Raw genomic sequence first — 20,694 nt, 5'->3', positions numbered from 1 at the left:
TTAAGTTCCACAGCCTCTAAAATTGAATTTAAATGGAATTATTGTCCCAGTTAGGTGTGGAAATGGGGAAGTGACCTTCATAGAATCACAGAATAATGAGGTTGGAAGAGACCTTTAAGATCATCAAGTCCAATTTATGCCCTAACACCTCAACTATAGCACCAAGTGCCATGTCCAGTCTTTTTGTAAACACATCCAGAGATGGGGATTCTACCACCTCCCTGGAAAGAGCATTCCAGTATTTATTACTCTTTCGGTTGGAGTGCAACACTTTATTCCAGGGAAGAATAAAGGTTGCTCCCAACCACAGCTCTTCCAAGAAAACAGCACCAGCCAACTGAATAGGCCAGAACTGTCCAGGAGGCAAAGGGAAAGAATTGGGGGGAAAGTTTGTAACTGATTCTGGGTTGTGCAAGGCTCTGACTCACTGACTGCTGGCCCAGTGACACAGATGATCCCACAATCCCAGAGATCCCAGCCTACCTGTGTACTCTGGGTAGCAGATTGTTAGCGGGCTCTTCTTAATCTTCTCCTCAAACAGGTCTTTCTTGTTCAGGAAGAGAATGATGGAGGTGTCTGTGAACCATTTGTTGTTACAGATGCTGTCAAACAGTTTCATACTCTCATGCATCCGGTTCTGGAAAAGGAAATCCAACGGGGAGATGTTAGGGAAGGGTGGGATGGGACAGAGGCTCTGCTGCACAGGCCAGACTGAAAATTGGGGTGTCACTGCCACATCCTCACTGCCACTGCCCCAGGAGGAGCACAGGGGGACAATTCACCTCCTCCTGTTCCTTCCTGGAGTGACTCACATGTAGAGAACAAGGCATGAGAACAACTCCAGGCACCTCCCAGCAACTAGGAAGGTGGAAACCTGGTTATGGATGGGTTGTATTTATCACTTTGTGGGGGCAACATTCCACTGGCTTATCTAAAGAGTGCTCATCCTTGCAGCTCTCAGACAATTAAAAGGAAAGCACAATTCTTCCCAACAATATTTCTGGGTTTCACATTCTCTGAACCTCAGAGAAAGAAAAAACAATTCTTATCATTTGCTGTGCCTGTGTTTGTGCAAAAGTAGAATGCAACATGGAGACTGTTTACCCGCAGTGATGGTGTTTTGTTTCCTTGGCCTGTCAGGACCGTGTGTGTTTGTGTGTGTGTGTGTGTGCTGGGACTGTGGGCTGACAGTCAGGAGATTCTGGGCAATATGAGCAGAGCTGAGTGCTTGGCAGATATAGAATATAATATAGGATAGAATAAAATATTAATTTGAATATAATATTAATATGAATATAATATTATTAGTATATTAGAATATATATTAATTTAATACTATATTCTATAATCTAATAGAATATAGTACAGAATATAATACAGTATAATATACTATACTAATATATACTATTATATACTATACTATTATATACTATTATATTATATACTATTATATACTATTATATTATATACTATTATATACTATTATATACTATTATATACTATACTATACTATTGTATTATATTATTCTCTACTATATTACATTGAATCAGTTTAGATGTAATGTAATACAGTGTAATATAGTAGAGAATAGTACAGTATAATAAAGTAATTAATTAGCTTTCTGATAAGGTGGAGTCAGATGCATCATTCTCTCCCCTTTGTGGGGAGACCCTGCAAATTCTATAGGAGGAGTACACCAGGAACGTTCCAGCCTGGTGCAGGATGGAGCCAGGATGCTCCCAGCTCCCTTCCCTGCAGCCACAAATGCCACAGCACGCACCATCTCCTCGTCCTCAGCCAGCACCAGGTCGTAGTCACTCAGGGCCACGCAGAAGATGATGGCTGTCACCCCCTCGAAGCAGTGGATCCACTTCTTGCGCTCCGAGCGCTGCCCTCCCACGTCGAACATCCTGGCAGAGGCACAAGTGGCTCAGGAGCTGGGCACACCCCTCCTGCCCAGCCCCTGTGGCGTCCCCAAGGATGGGGAGGCAGAGCAGGGGTTGGGAACACACAGGGTTTCGGGAGTTTCCCTCAGGAAAGGGGATTTTAAATCAGTATTCTCTATTTTCTTTCAAGTTATGGTGGACAGAGCTTGCAGCAACCTGGGCTAGTGGAAAGTGGAAAGTGTCCCTGTCTGTCTGGTTCCAGCTGTCCCTGGATGAGATTTCATATCCCTTCCAAGCCAGACCACTCCATGAGTCTGGTTTTCAGCAGGAAGAACTGGAAGTCTCCATCCAGAGCTCTGCTGATTTTCTGTTCTCTTTCCTACAACTCATTTGCTTGACTGGACTCCAAACACTTTTTCACAGGAAATGGATTATTGGGAACACACTACCTGCAAGCTCCTGCTGGGACCCAGGAGAAGATTAAGGGGGCTAAGAAATAATTTCATTTATTAAAAATAATCTGAGGTACCAGAGGTTAAAGGCTGAGCAGTTGCTTATGGAATTTTTGTATAAATTGAATTCATTTCTAATTAAATAGGAATTTGTGTCACAGGTAGTTCCAGCCCCCCTGCTCATCCAAATATTTTGATGAGAGCCCAGGATTGGGATTTAATTAAATCAAGTTAATATCTGGGTTATTAAGTCATAGATATTGATTTGTTCCCAGAGCAGACAAGGAGCTGTCCAGGAGGGGATTTAATGATCCCGAACTAACTCCCACCTTCTATTTAACCCTCTGGTCTAGAAGGAAAGATGGAAATCTCTGTGAGAATCCAGGATATTTCCATAGCTTGAATCATTTGCCGTTAGCACAGACATATTCATGAAGGAAAAGCATCCCTGACACCTCAGCTCATCCCAATTCCAGTCACTGCAGCTTCCCCATCCCATTATTAATGTCTGAGATGGAATATCAGAGCAGAGCTGGCAGCACCAGGGTTTCTGATGGATTAATGCTTCCCTTTGTGGAGCAAATCCCTCTGGGACAGCACCTCGTGTGTCTGGGGCCCTGCACATGATCAATGGCTCTGGGCAGGATCAGGCAGGAGGGTGGAGATGATTAAAGAACACACTGGAGATGCTAATCCTGATCCATCACCACAGGGAGATAAGTTATTCCCTGGATGGAGCAGAAGCTGCATAAATAAATTGATGATGCTGAGTATTTTGGCATTTTTGTTTAAAATGTTCTTAAATTGCACAGTTTGGAAGCCAAATTGCTGTTCTCCCAAAAACTGTGCAAAAGTTTTCTTCTGCAGAAGAGACCATGGAGATGCTCCAAGGACTGGAGCCCCTCTGCTCTGGATCCAGGAGAGCTGGGAAGGAAAAGGCTCCAGAGAGAGCTGAGAGTCCTTTCCAGTGCCTAAAGGGGCTCCATGAGAGCTGGAGAGAGATTTGGGACAAGGGCCTGGAGGGACAGAACAAGTTGAATGGCTTCCCACTGCCTGAGGGGAGGGTTAGATAGGATACTGGGAATAAATCCTTCCCTGTGAGGGTGGTGAGGCCCTGGCACAGGGTGCCCAGAGCAGCTGTGGCTGCTCCATCCCTGGAAGTGTCCAAGGCCAGGCTGGACAGGTTGTGGAGCCACCTGGGGTAGCTGAAGGTGTCCATGCCCATGGCAGGGGGGTGGGACTGAATGGGATTTGAGGTCCCATCCAATCCAAACCAACCTGGGATCCTGTTAAAACCCTTGGATTTTAGAAGCACCACTTGGATTTTGCTGCAACTCCACCAAAGTGTTTCACAGCCCATTTGTAAATAAGCCAACACAGGATTTTTAGGAATGTGAGCAGGAAAGACTCCAAACCACTGGCACAGACAGAGGGAGGGGGCTGAGCCACAGGCACTGCACTGTCCTACACCCTCCAGCACAGGAATGCTGAGGGGCTCCAGCTGTTTGTGGGATCTGAAGCAAGGAATTCCTAAGCAGCAGGAAGGGGAGCTACAGGGATCCAGGTGAGGGAGGAGGGATGCAGCCTCAGCCTGCCCTGAGGTTAGAGGAAGCTCGTTAGTGACATGTAAAGGGACACTGCCAGGAGCAGGCTGGATCCACAGCCTGGCAGGGACTGGATCAGCAGAGGGGACAGGGAAGTCCCAGCCCCTGCAGTGCCAGGCCCAGGCTGGCAGTTCCCAGAGGAACACATGGAGCACACCATGCACCCCAGAGCCACAGCCTGGCTACGGACACAGCTCAGTTCCTCTGCTCTGAGGAAAGGGTTAAACTCAAACTCAAACTCCAGTCAGTGTCCTTTTAGTATTATTGTTGGGATTGGGTCCTGGAAACGAGCAGTCAGTACCTGTGTCTGCGATTCCAACATAAAAGCAGCTGAAAAGAACAGAAGGCAAATCAAAGTCAAACTGGTCTCTCCAGTGAGGAGAGGATAACGGAGGGAAGGAGGACAGTGACACCAGGAGCAAGTGTGGGGTGTGCCCCCAGAGCAGGGCACAGGGCACGGGCACAGCCCTTCACTCACTTGAAATACAGGTCTTTGAAGGTGAAGTGAGTCTCCACAATCCCTGTAGTTTTCACTCTGGTCCGCAGCACATCCTGCTGAGTGGGAATGTAGGTCGGCTGGGATATTCTATCCAAGTCATTTAGGTAACTAAACCAGAAGAGACAACACAAGAGGCTTTTTTTAGTCGGCTGCCTCACCATGAATCTTTTATAAACTGCAGAACAAAGCGCAGAATTTATTTATCTCCCGCACACAGCACAGCCCTCGAAGCAAACAACCCCCTGGGGCTGTCTTGAGGGGGGTTTGGGGATTTTAACCCCTCCCTGCATGACCTTGGAGGTAGTGTTGGTGCAGCTGAGCTGGCTGGGGAGGGTAGAGAGGGAATGCAGAGCTGTGCCAGGACTGGATCTCCCAGGGCAAGCCACAGTCAAGGTCTTTTGCTTCAGAGCACAAGGCAATAAATCCAAGGGTTTGTTGTTAAAGGGCAGGGATGCATCAAGGGAGCTGGGAGGGAGGGATGAAACCCCTTAAAAACCATCCCAAACCAGGCAGATCCAGTCACCCCCTTCCCCAACAAGCTGACTCTGATGATACAACCCACATCCTTGCAGAAATTTTCCCATCAGGACCTAATTCCAGCCCCAAGCACATTCCTTTTGGAGTTCAGCTCTCAGACACACCAGCACGAGGTACAGCTGATTCCCAGCAGGATCACAAATCCCACTCCAGCCAGCAACACCTCTGAGCTGTCTTCCCTCCTGCTCTCACAGAGATGAGATGGATCCCAGAGCTCTGCAGGGCTGGCACAGGCTGGGTTCTTTCTTGGGAGCAGGTTTAATCACCTCAGCCTTGTGTCATGGGAGGGTTCAGGGGCTCTGAGGGGTGTAATAAACCCTCCCAAATCACACATTATTATCACAGATCCATTGTCAGCCAGGGATTGCTTATTCCCATGTGCCTGGAAGCTGTGCTAGCAACACATCCCTCCTCCAACAGCTCCAGCATTGCCCTGGCCAGGACTTGCAGAGCCCTGCCCTGTTTCCAAAGCCCAGATCCCAGTGATCTGCCAGGACCTGCCCAGTGCCACGGGGCTTTTCCCACAGAGAGTGGATTTAGCCCAGGAAGAGCCACTCCTCTCATCCCTCTCTCAGCTCCAGAAGGATGGCAGTTTGTAAACTGCTGTGTGACCAGGGCTGGGCCTGGCTTTAGTTTCAGTTTGATGATTTGGAAGGTGTTTACCTTCCACAGCTTCTACCAAGTAATATTTCTGCTGAGGCAGGAACATCTCTCCCTCCTAGCAGCGTAAGTTTAGCTGAGACACAGTGTATCAAAAATCAGTGGGAATGCTAAGAACTGACCCAGCAGCTCCTCAAAGCCTGGCTTTGATACAGCTCACACCACTGATAGGATAAATCATGAAACTGTTTTGAAAAGTCCCTTAAGATAGAGCCCCATTCTTATCCCAGCAGTGCCAAGGCCAAGCTGAAGCTGTAAAGCACCTGCTCCCAGCAGCACTTGGAACAATGGGCACTGAAAGTGGAATAATTCCTAATTAAATCCTAAATAATTCCTAATTAAGGCTTTGGGAGCAGCCAGAGAGGGGGGAATGGAGTTGGCAAACAAACTCAATCAGAGAATAAAGCATATCAGATTCAGTGGTGCTGCCTGAAACAATAAACTGGGCCAGACTAATTCCAGGGAGACCAAAAGGGCAAATCCCATGGCAATACAAGCAGTTGGAAAACTCAGCAAAGGGGATTTCTGGGAAAGCCTGGAAGTCCTGCCAAGTGTGGGCAGAGGAAGCAGCTGTGCCCTCCCAAAAATCCAGGCTGTGGAGCCCAGCTAGTGCCACTTGTATTTCAGATGAAGGGGAACTTGAAAGGGATACCCCAAAAAGCTGGGAAAGCAGAATCTCTTTGTTCCCAGTGGCTCCACAAACACTCTGAGAGCAAACACTGACCTTGCTGTGCCTCCCCTCATCCCAAACACTTCCAATCCCTTCCCACACCTCCATCAGGCTGAGGCTGCACCCCTCCTTCCCCTCCTGGGATCCCTGTGTTTACAGACCCAGCTATTCCTCATCCCTCAACACCACAAACTTCCAAAAAGCCAACTTGGATTTTGGCTTTTGGGTTTGTTTTCCTTCTTTTTTCATGCTTAAAATTTGGCCCTAAGTACAAAAAAAAGTGCTGATCAAGCCTACAGTGTCACTTGTTTGTCCTGCTGACTCTCCAAGCATTCCTGGGACATCCTGTGCCAGGCTGGCACAGGCCAGTGAGTGCAGGGATCACTGAATCCCAGAATTCCAGGATGGTTTGGCTGGGAAGATGTGGGAAATGGATTTATAGAAAATTTTTAAAGCATGACAGAAGGCTCACACAGTATGTATCTGTAAGTAAATTTTGAGATAAGAAATGTTAACTAAGGAATGCCATGGAACAAGATAAACGGCTGAAAGAGAAATGGAACTAGAAATACGTTTCAAAGGATGGTTTTGTAAATAAGATTAGATATTTTAGAGAAATAAAACTATAAAAGATACATTGTAGTAGGACTTATATGGGGTAATTTTAAATGATTGGTTTTAAGGTGATTACAGTATGGTGTGGCTAAAGCTGATAAGATAAGAAAAGTTTATAATGTATTGTAATTAGGAAATAGTTGGTTTGTGATGGTAATGGTATGAATTATAACATCTGTATTGTCTTACCCTTCACATGAGACTGAAATGACTCTGAAAGTCCTTAATGGGGGAGGGAGGAAGAGGAGGATGGGAAAAAGAAAAAGGGGGAAAAGAGGGGAGGGGAAAAAAGCAGTGGAAGAGGAGGGGAGGGAAAAAAGAGGGAGGGAGGGAAAAAGAGGAGGGGGAAAAACCTTGCAGTGGTGATTTTCCTTACAATTCACTCCTTTTGGTGCTGAGAAGGAGGATTTCAAAGCCACAAATGGCTCTGAAAGTCCTTAAGGGGATGGGGAGGAAGAGGATGATAGGAAAAATAGAAAGGGGGGAAAGAGGGGAGGGGAAAAAAGCAGTGGAAGAGGGGAGGAAAAAAAGAGGGAGGGGGAAAAAAGAGGAGGGGGAAAAACCTTGCAGTGGTGATTTTCCTTACAATTCACTGCTTTTGGTGCTGAGAAGGATTTCAGGGCCACAAATGGCTTTGAAAATCCTTAAGGGGGGAGGAAGGAAGAAGAGGACAGGAAAAGGAGGAGGGGGAAAAGATGGGAAGGAAAAATGGGGTGGAAGAGGAAGGGAGGGGAAAAAAAAGAGAGAGGGGAAAAAAGAGTAAAGGAGAAAATCAGGAGAAGGAAAAACCTCACTTAGAAATAATCTAGGTTTTATCCAGCACCATAGCAGGGAATTTAGGCCAAAACTGGCATTTGGGAACAGGAGGAGATGTGCAGGACTAGAGGAAGGTTGATCAGGACTGTGCTAATTGCCCATGAGACTGCAGATAATTACCTGCAGCTTCCACAGGCTGGGATCTGCCTGAAATCCAGGAAAAGTATGAAAACTAGGAACAAAACACTTTAAAACATTATGTGCTTGGTGACATTTCCAAGATCCTTAAAATCTGGAGAGGTGTGAAATGGAAATATCCTTCACATTCACCCTGCTGCACCCCAAACAGGGGTTTAATTTAGAGGGGTATTGGGAAGGAATTCCTGTCTGTGAGGGTGGTGAAGCCCTGGAATGGAATGGCCAGAGAAGCTGTGGCTGTCCCATCCCTGGAAGTGACCAAAGCCAGGTTGGACAGGGCTTGGAGCAGCCTGGGATAGTGGAAGGTGTCCCTGCCAGAGGGGTGGAACAAGATGAGCTTTAAGGTCTCTGAATTCTGGGATTCCATGATTCTGGAGCCAGGGATATTGGGAAGGAATTCTCCCTGTGAGGGTGGGCAGGCCCTGGCACAGGGTGCCCAGAGCAGCTGTGGCTGCCCCTGGATCTCTGGCAGTGCCCAAGGCCAGGCTAGATGGGGCTTGGAGCACCCTGGGAAGGTGTGGAAGGTGTCCTTGCCCATGGAATCAGATGGGATTTAAATCCCTTCCCCAAATGTGCACAGAAGTCCCAAATGCTTGTCCACAGCCCTGGCTGGAGGCAGGAGCTGGGAGCCACAGATTCATTGCTCACATCAGAGGGAAAGACAAATAGGAAGTTGCAAAAAGGCAAGTTAAAAAAAATAAATGTTTGCAACATTCCACAAAACCCAGGGTAGCTGCAGGGGGGTTTAGCAGAATGTGCTGGGAAAAGCACTGAGCATTTCCACATCAACAGCTTGGACCAGGAGCTACTCAAGTATTCTTAAAAAAAAAAATAAAAAGAAGAAAACATGGAAAACACCACGATTCCAGGAGAGATTGCTTGGATTAGTGTTATCCTCCACCTCCTCTCCTCCCATACCATCTCCAGCCTGCCAGGGCAGTGCTCTGACAGGCTGGAGCTCTGCCTGCACAAGGAAGAAGTGCAGGAAACAGCAGGAAGGGGAGTTTGGGAACAATTCTATGCTGAAATCCTTGGCTCTCTGCCACAGCAGCCTTGCTCTTGATGCTACCTGATTTTCACAAGCAGTTACTTGTCTGCTTCTCTCTTCCTCCATTTCATGTGTCTCAGCCTCAGAATCTGCTGTGGAGGCAGAACTGGTCTGGAATCCCAGCACAAAACTGGATTTCAGCTGGAAAACCAGCAAATGGGGCACAGATTTAACAGCTGCTCACACTGCGCTGTTTGTAGGAGGTAATGAAAGGAGCAGGGAAGTGAAATTCCCAAGAGAAGTGACACAAAGACTGTGTCATCCCACCACAGAAAGGGGTGCAGGACATCCATCCTTGGTGTTTGGGCACTTGAAGAGCTCCCCAGGGAATGGTCACAGCCCCAAGGGGAGAGCTGTGACCATTGTCACAGAGCTCAAGGAGTGTTTGGACATCCGTGGAAAAACATCTCCCCAAACACAGGGTGGGATTTTGGGGTGTCCTGTGCAAAGCCAGGAGTTGCACTTGATGATCCCTGTGGGTCCCTTCCAGCTCAGGATATTCCATGATCTAAGCACGGACAAGGGAATTAACCAGGGAACAGTAGAGATAAGGCAGGTCAGGAGCCATGTGAGGAGGGAGAGGAAAATCCTGAAATCCTGGGAATTCTGCAAGTCCTGTGGAAGAAGCAGCCCTTTAGTGGGGTGAATTTGCCATGAAGAAATCAACCACTGATGGTGTTTCCCAACTGTGGAGCTGCTGAGTTGCAGATACATCAGAACACCAAGCTGGTTTGGTGCAATTTCCTGTGGTTTTGGGACAGGAAGCTGAATTTTCTGGGGCACTTCTCAGGAAAGGCCTGGGTGTAAAATCCCCATGCCAGGCTGTGCCAGCTCCTCACAGCAGCCAGACCTGGATTTGTACAAGGGTGGGTGGCAAATACAAGGAACAGGAACAGGAAGAACCCTCCAAAATTCCACCTCTGGAGGGCAGCTGGGTCAAGCAGGTACCTACAAAAGCAGGGTAACACCCTCCTTTCCTAATCTGCTCCATTTCTCCAGCTGCCTTCATCTTCCTCCTCTTCCAAAGCCCTCCAGACACACACCAAGGTTGCTCCTTCAGCTCCATTCCTGCTCTCTGCCCAAGTCCCTAAGCTTTCCTCCTCTTTTTCCATCTTTCCATTCAACCATTCCTTCCTTTCCCCTCCTCATCAATCTCTTCCCTCCCTTGGAACCTGATTTTCCTCCTTTCCTGCTTCAAAGGCATGCACAAATCCAAGAAAACTCCCATCAGCCTTGATCCAAACCCCTGCCAAGATGCTGCAAATTAAGAAGGGTTCTGCCTTATTTTCAAGCTCAAATATGCTGTGAACAGAAAAGCCCTGCAGGCAGTGAGCTGTGGTACAGCTAAAACTTCTCCACAAAGCTCTTCCCAACTCATTTTTCCAAGTCTTTTTTTTTCCAAGTTTTAATTTAAACTCATTTCTTTTCCAAGCTTAAACTGAGATGAGTTTTCAGCTGTAAATCACCTTTCAGAGTGTCAAATATTTGTTGCAGAAAGACCAAGAATGTGAGTTTAAAAAAAAAAGAGGAAAAAACCAACAACTGTTTTGCTCATCAAAGGAACAGTTTCCCCTTCCTGCACCAACCTGCCCTTGGAAAAAGATGAGGTATTTCATCAAAAATTCCATTAGCAGCCTGTTTATCTACTTGGAACCTTCCAGTTGTTCAGCAGCTGTGCTGATTTAGGACCAGGACAAGAAGATTTCAGAATTAGAACAGTGCTGCCTGTGAGGTGCCAGGCACAGGGACGGGAGGAAAGGGAAAGCTGTAAGGAGAAAATTGAGAATATTGACCTGCCAGGTGAGGGGATCCCATTTTGGAAACAGCTGAATGTCAGGAAAGTGGCAGGTTGAAAATTTAAGAGTGTTGCTCTCCTTTGCAGGGACAATGGAGGTGACACAGCCAAGCACTTGCCACTTCAACAGAATCCCAGAATCACTGAGTTGGGAAAAGACCTCCAGGATCCAGCCCCTGAGCAGAACAGAGCACTGGGTGCCATGTCCAGCTGGTCCATGAACACCTCCAGGGATGGGAACTCCAAACCTCACTTGGCAGCCCCTGCCAAGGCCTGGTCCTGCTGTCCAACCTGAACCTCCTCTGGCACAGCTTGAGGCTGTTTCCCCTCACCCTGTCCCCATTCCTTGGGAGCAGAGCCTGACCCCCCTGGCTGTCCCCTCCTGTCAGGAGTTGTGCAGAGCCACAAGGTCCCCCCTGGGCCTCTTTTTCTCCAGGCTGAGCCCCTTCCCAGCTCCCTCAGCCCCTCCTGGTGCTGCAGCCCCTTCCCCAGCTCTGTTCCATTTTCTGGACATGCTCCAGCCCCTCAATGTCCTGCTTGTCATCAGAAATTCAAAACTGACCCCAGATTGGAGGTGAGGCCCCAGCAGTGCCAAGAACAGAAGGACAATGGGCCTGGGCCTGCTGGACACACTCATTGTTCCTGACCCAAACCAGGTGCCAAAGTTTCTTCCATTAAACCAGTAAATTCAAAAATCACGTTTTTCAAAATCAGATTAAATCCCACGCTGTGAGGGTGGAGAGGCCCTGGCCCAAGCTGCCCAGAGGAGCTGTGGCTGCCCCATCCCTGGGAGTGTTTAGAGCCAGATGAGATGGAGCTTGGAGCAGTCTGGGATAGGGGAAGGTGTCCAGGCCCATGGCAGGGGGTGGGATGAGACCTCAAAGGTCCTTTTTAACCCAAACCACTCCAGGATTAAATTCACCATGCTGAGCTTTTCCCTAAGACTTGTGGGATGTTACTGGATGGTTATCGGGATGAGACCTCAAAGGTCCCTTCCAACCCAAACCACTCCAGGATTAAATTCACCAAGGCAGAAAACAAGCAATGTGGGGTTTTCCCCAGTGCTCCATAGGGAGTAAACAAACAGCCCTCCATCCCCAGTGTCACCCAGTCAGACCAGTGCATTCAGGACCTTCCCACCCTGCTCCAGCCACAATGGCCCCTCCTGGACCATTGTGGGAGCTGGGAAGAGCCCAGGAGCTGCTCTTGGTTCCTTACTAGGATGCAGAATCGTTCAGCTGGTATTCCCTGGGTCTGCTGAAGCAGGCCTGCACTCCAGGGTCTCTCCAGAGGCATTTGATGACTCCAGCCAGCTCAAAGATCCCTTCCAACCCAAACCACTCCAGGATTAAATTCACCAAGGCAGAAAACAATCAATGTGGGGTTTTCCCATAGGGAAAAGACAAACAGCCTTCCATCCCCATTGTCACCCAGTCAGACCAGTGCAGACAGGACCTTCCCACCCAGTCCCACCCCACTCTTGGACCATTGTGGGAGCTGGGAGGAGCCCAGGAGCTGGTGCTGGTTCCTTACTAGGATGCAGAGTCGTTGAGCTGGTATTCCCTGGATCTGCTGAAGCAGGCCTGCACTCCAGGGTCTCTCCAGAGGCGTTTGATGACTCCAGCCAGCTCTGCTGTCATCATCCCCTCCTCAGCACTGCCAGCCAGCACGAACAGCTGCCGGGCATCGTCCTGCACGACAGGAACACATCCTGAGACATGCACCCAACCTTCCCCACCAACAGCAACACCTCTGCACTCATTAATCACTGCTCTCATTAATCACAGCCCAGTCCATCCAGCTTTCTCCCAAAAGTCAGAGTGTTTACCTCATGCAGCCAGAGAGGGAATTTCTGGGGGGAAGCTCCAGGCTGAGGGGGAGATGCCCTGATCAGGGATGGCCACAGCACTTCCATCCCCACCACAACCATGGGATTTCAGTCATTTGGTGCCATGTTTCAAGAAAAGGGGGGAATGCTGATGTTTTACTTGGAAAACCACTGTTGGTGTGGCACAGTACCAGGAAAAGGGAAAAAAAGTGAGTTCTGAGAGGTGATGGGACCAAAGCTTTGGGGATTTGCATTTTGCTGCCAGAGCTGTCAGAAGTGAGGGAGACTGATTCCTTAATAAAACATTTCACCAGTAGATGGGATGGACTGATTGGGATCTGAGCATGAAAAATCCCCCTTAGAAGCCAGAGCAGGATCATGCTCTTGTCCAGGGGGATTAGGACAGGGAACCCCACGCTGCCCTACAGGCCCCTCTGCTTTTATTCCTACCCTGATCAGACCTGTCAGGTCCTTCTGGGACCTGTGAGAGACCTTCCACTACCCCAGCATTCTCCTCCTAACACCAGCTGCTCTCCCCTGAGCCCCAAACCCTGCATGTGCCAAGCTCAGGGTGCTGATCTCAAATCCAACTTATCAGATGTTAACAGCCCAATGCAGAGGGACCCCATTTCTGCATCTCTGGAGGTCACTCAATGCATTTGGCCTTTTCCTGGGAAAGCATGGGAAGGTTTTTGTCCTCTGAGATGGTGAAAATTCATGGCATTCAGCTCTTGTGAAGCCACCTCAGCATGGGCAGGTAATGAGAAAGGATCTGGATTCAGTATCTTCCCTGTTCCAGCTCCAAGATCCCAACTCAGCTTCAACAAGCACCAAGAAAGATGGAAGAGAACTCCAGGAAGATTTGAAGCAGCAGCTGAACAACAGCCTGGGTGAACATGTGAGTGAAGATGTGCCCTTTGGCCAGGACTTGGAATCATAAATCCAAAATAAATACCATAAATTCAAACTATCTGGGGCTGCATCAAACTAACTGTGACTGCAGAACAGTCACAGTGCAGCCCTGTGCTGACACAATTCCTTTCTCCTGCACATTTCCAGGAATCCCTAGTTCCCCTTCTGTGCCTTTCCCACCACCACAACCATCAAGGCTTCCTGACTTCCAGCTCAAAGTGCTGGACATGAATGCAAGAAACAGGCCAGGGAATGAGCAGAGCTAGAGGAAAGGGTGAAAGCAGGGCCTCAAACCTCCCAAAACTTCAAACTCAAAATTTCCAAAAATTCAAATCATTTAGAGAAAAATTTGGGGTTTGTTTCTTTTTTGAGCATTCAAACTACTAAAGGTTCTTACCCAGCACCTCAGTAAAATATTGATGTTTTGTACTGACAACACACTGAAGTTATGACAGATTTTTTTCTACTTTATCTTGAAAACAAAATATTCTGGCCCAGACTGAAATTCCAGGATTCATTAACAAGTTCAGGCTAAGGAAATAAATGCAATACTCACAGCTCTGGCAACTTCCCCAAAGTCTATCTTTAGCCTCCCCATGGCTCTGATGATGGCAATGATGGATTGGATGGTGTTGCTGTACACAACCACTTTATACTGTTTGCATTCCTCCTCTGAGTAGCCATCCTCATGGATAATCCTGGAAGGAAACCAGCTTATTATTCCCAAGCCAAACCAGAAAGGCACCACACATTTTCTATCCCACAAAAACAAAAGGTTGCAGCCTGCACTCACTTACTTCATCTGCTTCACAATGGTGCTTTTGCCAGACTCTCCAGCACCTGAAAAGCACAAAAACCATCCAGTTAACCACATGAAACTGAAAGGAAAAGCAGGATGTGCCTTTTCCAGTTCCCACAGAGAAGTTGATGGGGTTTGGAGTAGGATATTCCTTGTGCATTGCTGCTGGTAGTAGAGTTCCTCCAGACTGTCCTGGCAGACCCTTCCTGGATTTTATTTACAGATGCCAACAGTCACCATGAGTTCATTGGCTAAAAAACCCTGGAATTTCTCAATTTCCAGAGATCAGCAAGGGCAGCCAACTGGGAGGCAGGTCTGGGATGAGGATTTCTCCAACAGAGCAGCTCCCATCCCTCACTCCAGGCCAAGACAGCCAAAGTGCAACAGCACCACCATTGCTGAGCTGGGCAGGAAAGGCCTTGAACAGCCAGGGGGGGAAGTGACCCTGGCACGGGGTGAAATCCCAGAGCTGCAGGCACATCTGCACCCCAACAGCCTTCCTTTGGTCAAAAACACCTGGCTAAAAAACCTCTGCAGGGCTGGGGGAGGCAGTTATCCCTGGGGGGGTTTAGTTATCCCTGAGGGTGGGGCAGTTATCCCCAGACAGGGGGCAGTTATCCCTGGGGGGGTTTAGTTATCCCTGAGGGTGGGGCAGTTATCCCCAGACAGGGGTCAGTTATCCCTGGGGGTGGGGCAGTTATCCCTGGGGGTGGGGCAGTTATCCCTGAGGGGGATTTAGTTATCCCTGGGGGTGGGGCAGTTATCCCCAGACAGGGGGCAGTTAACCCCAGACAGGGGGCAGTTAACCCCAGACAGGGGGCAATTAACCCTTGAAGAAGGGGCAGTTATCCTGGAAGGCAAATTACCCCTTGAAACAAGGTCAGTTATTCCTGACTGCAAAACCCAGCAAGTTCCCTGCTTTTCCTAATTTTTTTTGCCTCAGAGCACTCCCAAACTAAGTCCCTCAGGGCAGTGGACACAGGGATTGCAAACATCAGTCCTCCTGCTTTGTGGAGCTTAGCCCCACATGCCTGTCCCAGCCAGGAGGTGTCAAAGGCAGGCACAGAGCTCCTGAAGTCAGCAGAACTGCAGGATTTCAGCTCTGTGGCAGCAGGAGCTCAGCTCAGCTGGCTCTGCCACTGCCTCAGGGCTCCCTGGCCTCCAGACTCCCCCAGCTGCAGGCAGGGAATGATGCTGGACCTGCTTGCATTTGGACAGATGACTCAGGTGAGCCTGGATGGAATAAATCACCCATAGAATTCCAGCATGGTTTGGGTTGGAAGGGTCCTTAAATCTCATCCTATTCCACCCCTGCTACAGGCAGGGACACCTTCACTGTCCCAGTTTGCTCCAAGCTCCATCCAGCCTGGCCTTGGATGCATCCAGGGATGGAGCAGCCACAGCTGCTCTGGGCAAATGGGCCAGGGCCTCCCACCCTCCCAGGGAACAATCCCCTCCCAATATCCCATCCAACCCTGCCCCTTGGCACTGGGAAGCCATTCCCTGGGTCCGTCACTCCAGGCCTTTGTCCAAAGTTCCTCTCCAGCTCTCCTGAAGCCCCTTTAGATCCCAGGTCTCCCTGATCCTTCCCTTCTCCAGGGTGAACATTCCCAGCTCTCCCAGAGCAGCTCAGTGTTTGTGGTCAGGTGTGAAAACATGAGCACTCTGTGGACTCAGCACTTCCACCCTGGGAGGACACAAATCCTTATTTTTATTTCCCACACCCACCCTCCACATTCCCAGCATCCAAGTGCTGGGATTTCAAATCTCTGGTGACCCCAAAGAGCCCCAAATCCAGACTGAGAAGGGACATTTGACATGACCTGTCTGCTTTTGCCTTCTCAGCATCATTTACTGCTGTTTCCTCCTTAGATTATCCCAAAATAATCTCCTGCCACAGCCAAGCTGTTCTACCTGTCAGCAACCCCATCAGATCCAACTCTGACAATGCAGCACTGATTCCAACCAGATTCATTTAACCCCTCTCAACCCCAAACACTGCCTGGTAGAGCAGGAATTCCCCTCTCCAAGGTTATTCACACTTTACTTCAGAGGGGAAAGTGGGAACCCACATCCTCTGAGCTGTCTCCTCACCAACACACCACCCCAGACTGCCTCCTCAGCCATGGCCAAGCACTGAGCTGTTATTCCTAAAGAAGTTTTTCCTGTTGTTCCAGGTTGTCTCTCTCAGGCAAGAGCCACCTAGACAAGGCACCTCAGTAACCCTCACTGAAAACATCTCCCCTGCAGCTGCAGCTCTGCAATGGAGGCTGGAGCTCCTGCTGGATGGCCCAGGAGATGGGCAGTGCCAGGGGGAAAAGGGATTAACACTGCCCATGTCTAGGCTGGCACAGGGGAACAGCTCCCTGCTGACCAAAGGAGGGTTAGATGGGATTTGGGAAGGAATTGCTAGAGGGTGGTGAGACCCTGGCACAGCTTTCCCAGAGAAGCTGTGGCTTCCTCATCCCTGGAAACAACCAGGTTCATTGGAAGGTGTCTCTGCCCATGGCAGGGGGTGAGATGAGCTTGAAGGTCCCTTCTCACCCAAACAACCCTGGGTTCCATGATTGTGGAGCCAGGCTGGGAGAGCTGCTGGTGTCCAGCCTGGAGAAGAGAAGGCTCTGGGGAGACCTTAGAGCCCTTTCTGTGCCTAAAGGGGATCCAGGAGAGCTGCAGAGGAGCTTTGGACAAGGAGCTGGAAGGACAGGGTGAGGAGGGATGGCTCCCACTGCCAGAGGACAGGGATAGATGGGATATTGGGCAGGAATTGTTCCCTGTGATGGTGGCAAGCCCCTGGCACAGGTGCCCAGAGCAGCTGTGGCTGCCCCTGGATCCCTGGCAGTGCCCAAGGCCAGGTTGGACAGGGCTTGGAGCACCCTGGGCTGCAGAAGGTGTCCCTGCCATGGTAGGGGGATGGAATGCAATGCCTAGAAGGTTCTCTCACTCCACTCCAGCCAATCATTCCCATTTTACTCTTCCTTTCTGGATCTAATTTCAACCTCTCTAGGTTTCACTCCTGTCCTTTGATGTTCTCTAAACACTTGCAGATGTTCACACCAGATAAAGCTGCTATTCCTCTTTTCCCAACCCACTGGAAAGGGTTTGCCTGAAGGGATCCATATTGGACCAACTCAGGAGCTTTTATCCTGCACCCTTCATTCCCACCTCTGGGGACTTCCATGTGCTGTTTGTACCCAGTGTGGCTGAATCCTTCAGCAAGGGAATAACAAATGAGAATTTGAATGCTACTAAAACACTGCTGCAGCCTACAGCAAACTGATGCTCCACACTAGAAATTCACATCTAGAGTGGATAGAGTTACACTGGAACTCTTACAGATTTCTCAGGCAAAGCCTTCAACTCTGGGACCTTAGGCAGGGACTAGATGGGGAGCCAGGAAGACCTCAAAGATAGAAGATGTGAGAGTGGATTCAAACCCCTGGAAATCAGGGACATTTCAGCCTTTCTAAGGAGAAGCAAACCTTTCCCCTCTGCTCCCATGAGCACAGCCAGGCAGGGATCACATTCTGCCACAAGAAACCAGGGCTGAGCTCAGTGTGAATGTCATAACCCCATGGAAAAACTGCTTCAGAAACTTTAACTTCCCTTTTCCCAAAATATCAGTGAGGAACCTCTGCATCCCACCCTGGACACAAAAAGCAGCTCATCTGTCACAGGGACTGTCCCACTCCATGGACACACTGGGCAGGAATTACACAACGTCCCTGTCCCCAGTGCATCCTTCACAAACATTCAACCATTCCCTCTGGAAACCAGATGGAGCCAGGAGGCACCACAGCTTCTGAAAACCCCCATATCTCACCCAGCAACACACCAGATCACACCTGTGACACCCCAATAACATCCCAGTAACCATCCCACAAGTTCTTAGGGAAAAGCTCAGCATGTAAGTGCTGGAATTCCATCTCCAAGAGTGGCAATCCCTGTACCAATTCCTAGAGTCAGATCCCACAGCCAGATCCCTTCTCCCTCCTGAGCAGGAGCAAACTGGAGCAGCTTTCCAGCTGTATCAGAGCTGGCCCTGGGAAAGCAAAGGATGCACAGAGAGGAAATGATCATCCAACCATTTCCAGAGGATTTCCTGGAGCAGCAGATGGCAAAAAACTTGGCATGGCCCTGTGCTGGAGATTACAGGGAAAAGAGCAACAAAACACAGGGATTCCAAGAGAGGAATTCCAACAACTCTAGATTTTTGCTTTAGAAACTCTCCAAGGAGGTAGGTCAGACTCCCTACACCTTCCAGACACAAACATTCAGTTTCCTGCTCCAGAAGGTCCTAAAAATCCTGTTTTCAGTGGTATTTTTCCCTGAAGTTGTATCAAAACTGCATTAAACTGTACTTCAGGAAAGGAATTCCACACACATAATTAAGGGGAAAAGCCCTGGAACATCTGCAAGTTTCTGAAGAGAAACCAGGTCACTGCTGAAACAAATCCTTCCAGGGAGGGAACAGGGATGCACCGGAAAATCCATTAAAGTACAAATGAGGAAGATAAAACTGCAGGGCCTGGCACAGGCATGTGCCTTGGAGCTCCAGCAGCAGCTCAGGAACCCTGCAGGGATTTGGCAGGAACTCCAAGAGCCCACTCCTGCAGCCCTTGTGAGCTCCCAGACCCAGGGTTGTTTCACAGGAATAACCCCAGGAGTTCACCTGAAGCTCCAGGGCTGAGTTACAGACCTGGGACTGTGGCTGGATCCTCCACATGAGGAGCAGGCTGGGAGCAATGCTGGATCATCTGGCTGTGGTTACAGTTCCCAAATCCCAAACAGAACCAGCTCCCCTCAGACAGGCCCAAACCACAGCTCAACCAAGCTGGGAGGAGTCCAGGCCCAAAAATATCCAATGGTTTCACAGCCATGGGAAATGTGGAGCAGGAACTGCTCAAATCACCCTAAATCCCACAGGGTATCTCCCTGATAAACAGACTTTCTTTATTTAACACTCATCCCACCTCACAAGGAACATGGACACCTCTCCTCACCCACCAAGACCCTCCTTAGCTTTCCTGGATTGTATTCCATGAGGAATATCTCCCCAACAACCTCCAGCACCCCATGGACCTGTGCAGGCCCAGCTGGAAAAAGCTGAAGTATCAAATTCTCATCCTCTTCCCCACTTCCCTCCTTCCAACCTCACTGTGCGGAATGCAGATCCCAACATCCTGACCTTCCTAGTGCTGCCATCCCTGCTAACACAGATCCCATATTCCCTGCTTGAGGGTTTTTATTTCAGTGGACACCTAGAAAACTCTGGGATATCACAGAATCACAAACAGCAAGAGAACTGCACTGGGAATCAGGAGAAAGGGAAAAACACCAGAGAAAGGAGCAGTAGTTGTACTTCCAGGCTTGAAAAAAGCAGCTATTGTTGGGAAAGTCAACAGGAACCAGGAGAGATTAGGCTGACACTCCCATTCTACAAGAAGGATGGGAAAAACAATATATTCAAATAAAACAGGCACAAGGGCTGGCCACAGCCTCACTGCAGAGGGAACAGCAGGACTGGCACAGGGTAAACCACTGGAGGCTGGCACTGCCTGCAGAGGGGAAAAAAGTGAAGGCTTGGGTAAGGAATGGAATATTGGAAACAGGAGCAACACCAACCCTGGGGTCACAGCAGTGAAATTCCAGCACTGCTGGGCCTGCTGCAGCCCATGGGCTGAAGCTGATGAGGCTTCTCCCACCAGAAGTACCTGGGACATGCACAGGAAGAGCAGCAGCCCTGATGGAAGATTCGGAATCACAGAAGGAATCCTGGTTTGGGTTGGGAAAGACCTTAAATCCCACCCCATTCCATCCCATGCCATGGCAGGGGCACCTCCACTGCCCCAGGCTGCTCCCAGCCCTGTCCAGCCTGGCCTTGGGCACTGCCAGGGATCCAGGGGCAGCCACAGCTGCTCTGGGCACCTGTGCCAGGCCCTGCCCACCCTCCCAGGGAACAATTCCTGCCCAATATCCCATCCATCCCTGCCCTCTGGCAGTGGGAGCCATTCCCCCTCACCCTGTCCCTCCATCCCTTGTCCAAAGTCCCTCTGCAGCTCTCCTGGAGCCCCTTTAGGCACAGTAAGCAGCTCTAAGGTCTCCCTGGAGCCTTCTCCTCTCCAGGCTGAGCATTCCCAGCTCTCCCAGCCTCTCTCTAGAACAGAGGGATTTTCCTTTTTGCCTTGAAATTATTTGAGCCTCAATCCTGTCCTAACTAAACAATTACTTTAAAGCTTAGAAACATCCTGTGACCACTCAGAAGGTTGAAATATCTCCAGGAATTCTGCACCATTCCTAGGAACCATCAGGCTGGAGGGACCTGTCCCCAGACCTGAGTGACCACTGAGTCACCAGGAACCTCCAGCAGACCCAGATACCTTCGAGATCAGAGAAACAGCAGCTCCCTGCAGCTTCCCCAGCAGGATTCCTAC

The 20,694-nt window shown here is 49.4% G+C and overlaps 1 protein-coding gene across 2 annotated transcripts in view; it reads right to left on the bottom strand.

The window, feature by feature from the left end:
• GNAI3 (G protein subunit alpha i3) overlaps positions 1-20,694 on the bottom strand; it is a 30,315-nt gene that overhangs the window by 1,223 nt on the left and 8,398 nt on the right. For both annotated transcript variants that reach the window (XM_058819547.1, XM_058819548.1), the window contains exons 2-7: positions 14,259-14,301; positions 14,018-14,159; positions 12,255-12,412; positions 4,422-4,550; positions 1,782-1,911; positions 484-637 (exon numbers count right to left, since the gene is read on the bottom strand). In XM_058819547.1, the coding sequence (XP_058675530.1) occupies positions 484-637; positions 1,782-1,911; positions 4,422-4,550; positions 12,255-12,412; positions 14,018-14,159; positions 14,259-14,301 (756 nt within the window). The remainder of the gene's footprint in view (positions 1-483; positions 638-1,781; positions 1,912-4,421; positions 4,551-12,254; positions 12,413-14,017; positions 14,160-14,258; positions 14,302-20,694) is intronic.

The sequence above is a fragment of the Ammospiza caudacuta genome, chromosome 24 (genome assembly GCF_027887145.1).
Source record: "Ammospiza caudacuta isolate bAmmCau1 chromosome 24, bAmmCau1.pri, whole genome shotgun sequence".
In the NCBI taxonomy this organism is placed as follows: domain Eukaryota; kingdom Metazoa; phylum Chordata; class Aves; order Passeriformes; family Passerellidae; genus Ammospiza; species Ammospiza caudacuta.
The sequence above is the reverse complement of the archived record's forward strand: the minus strand, read 5'-3'. Positions and strand labels throughout refer to the sequence as shown.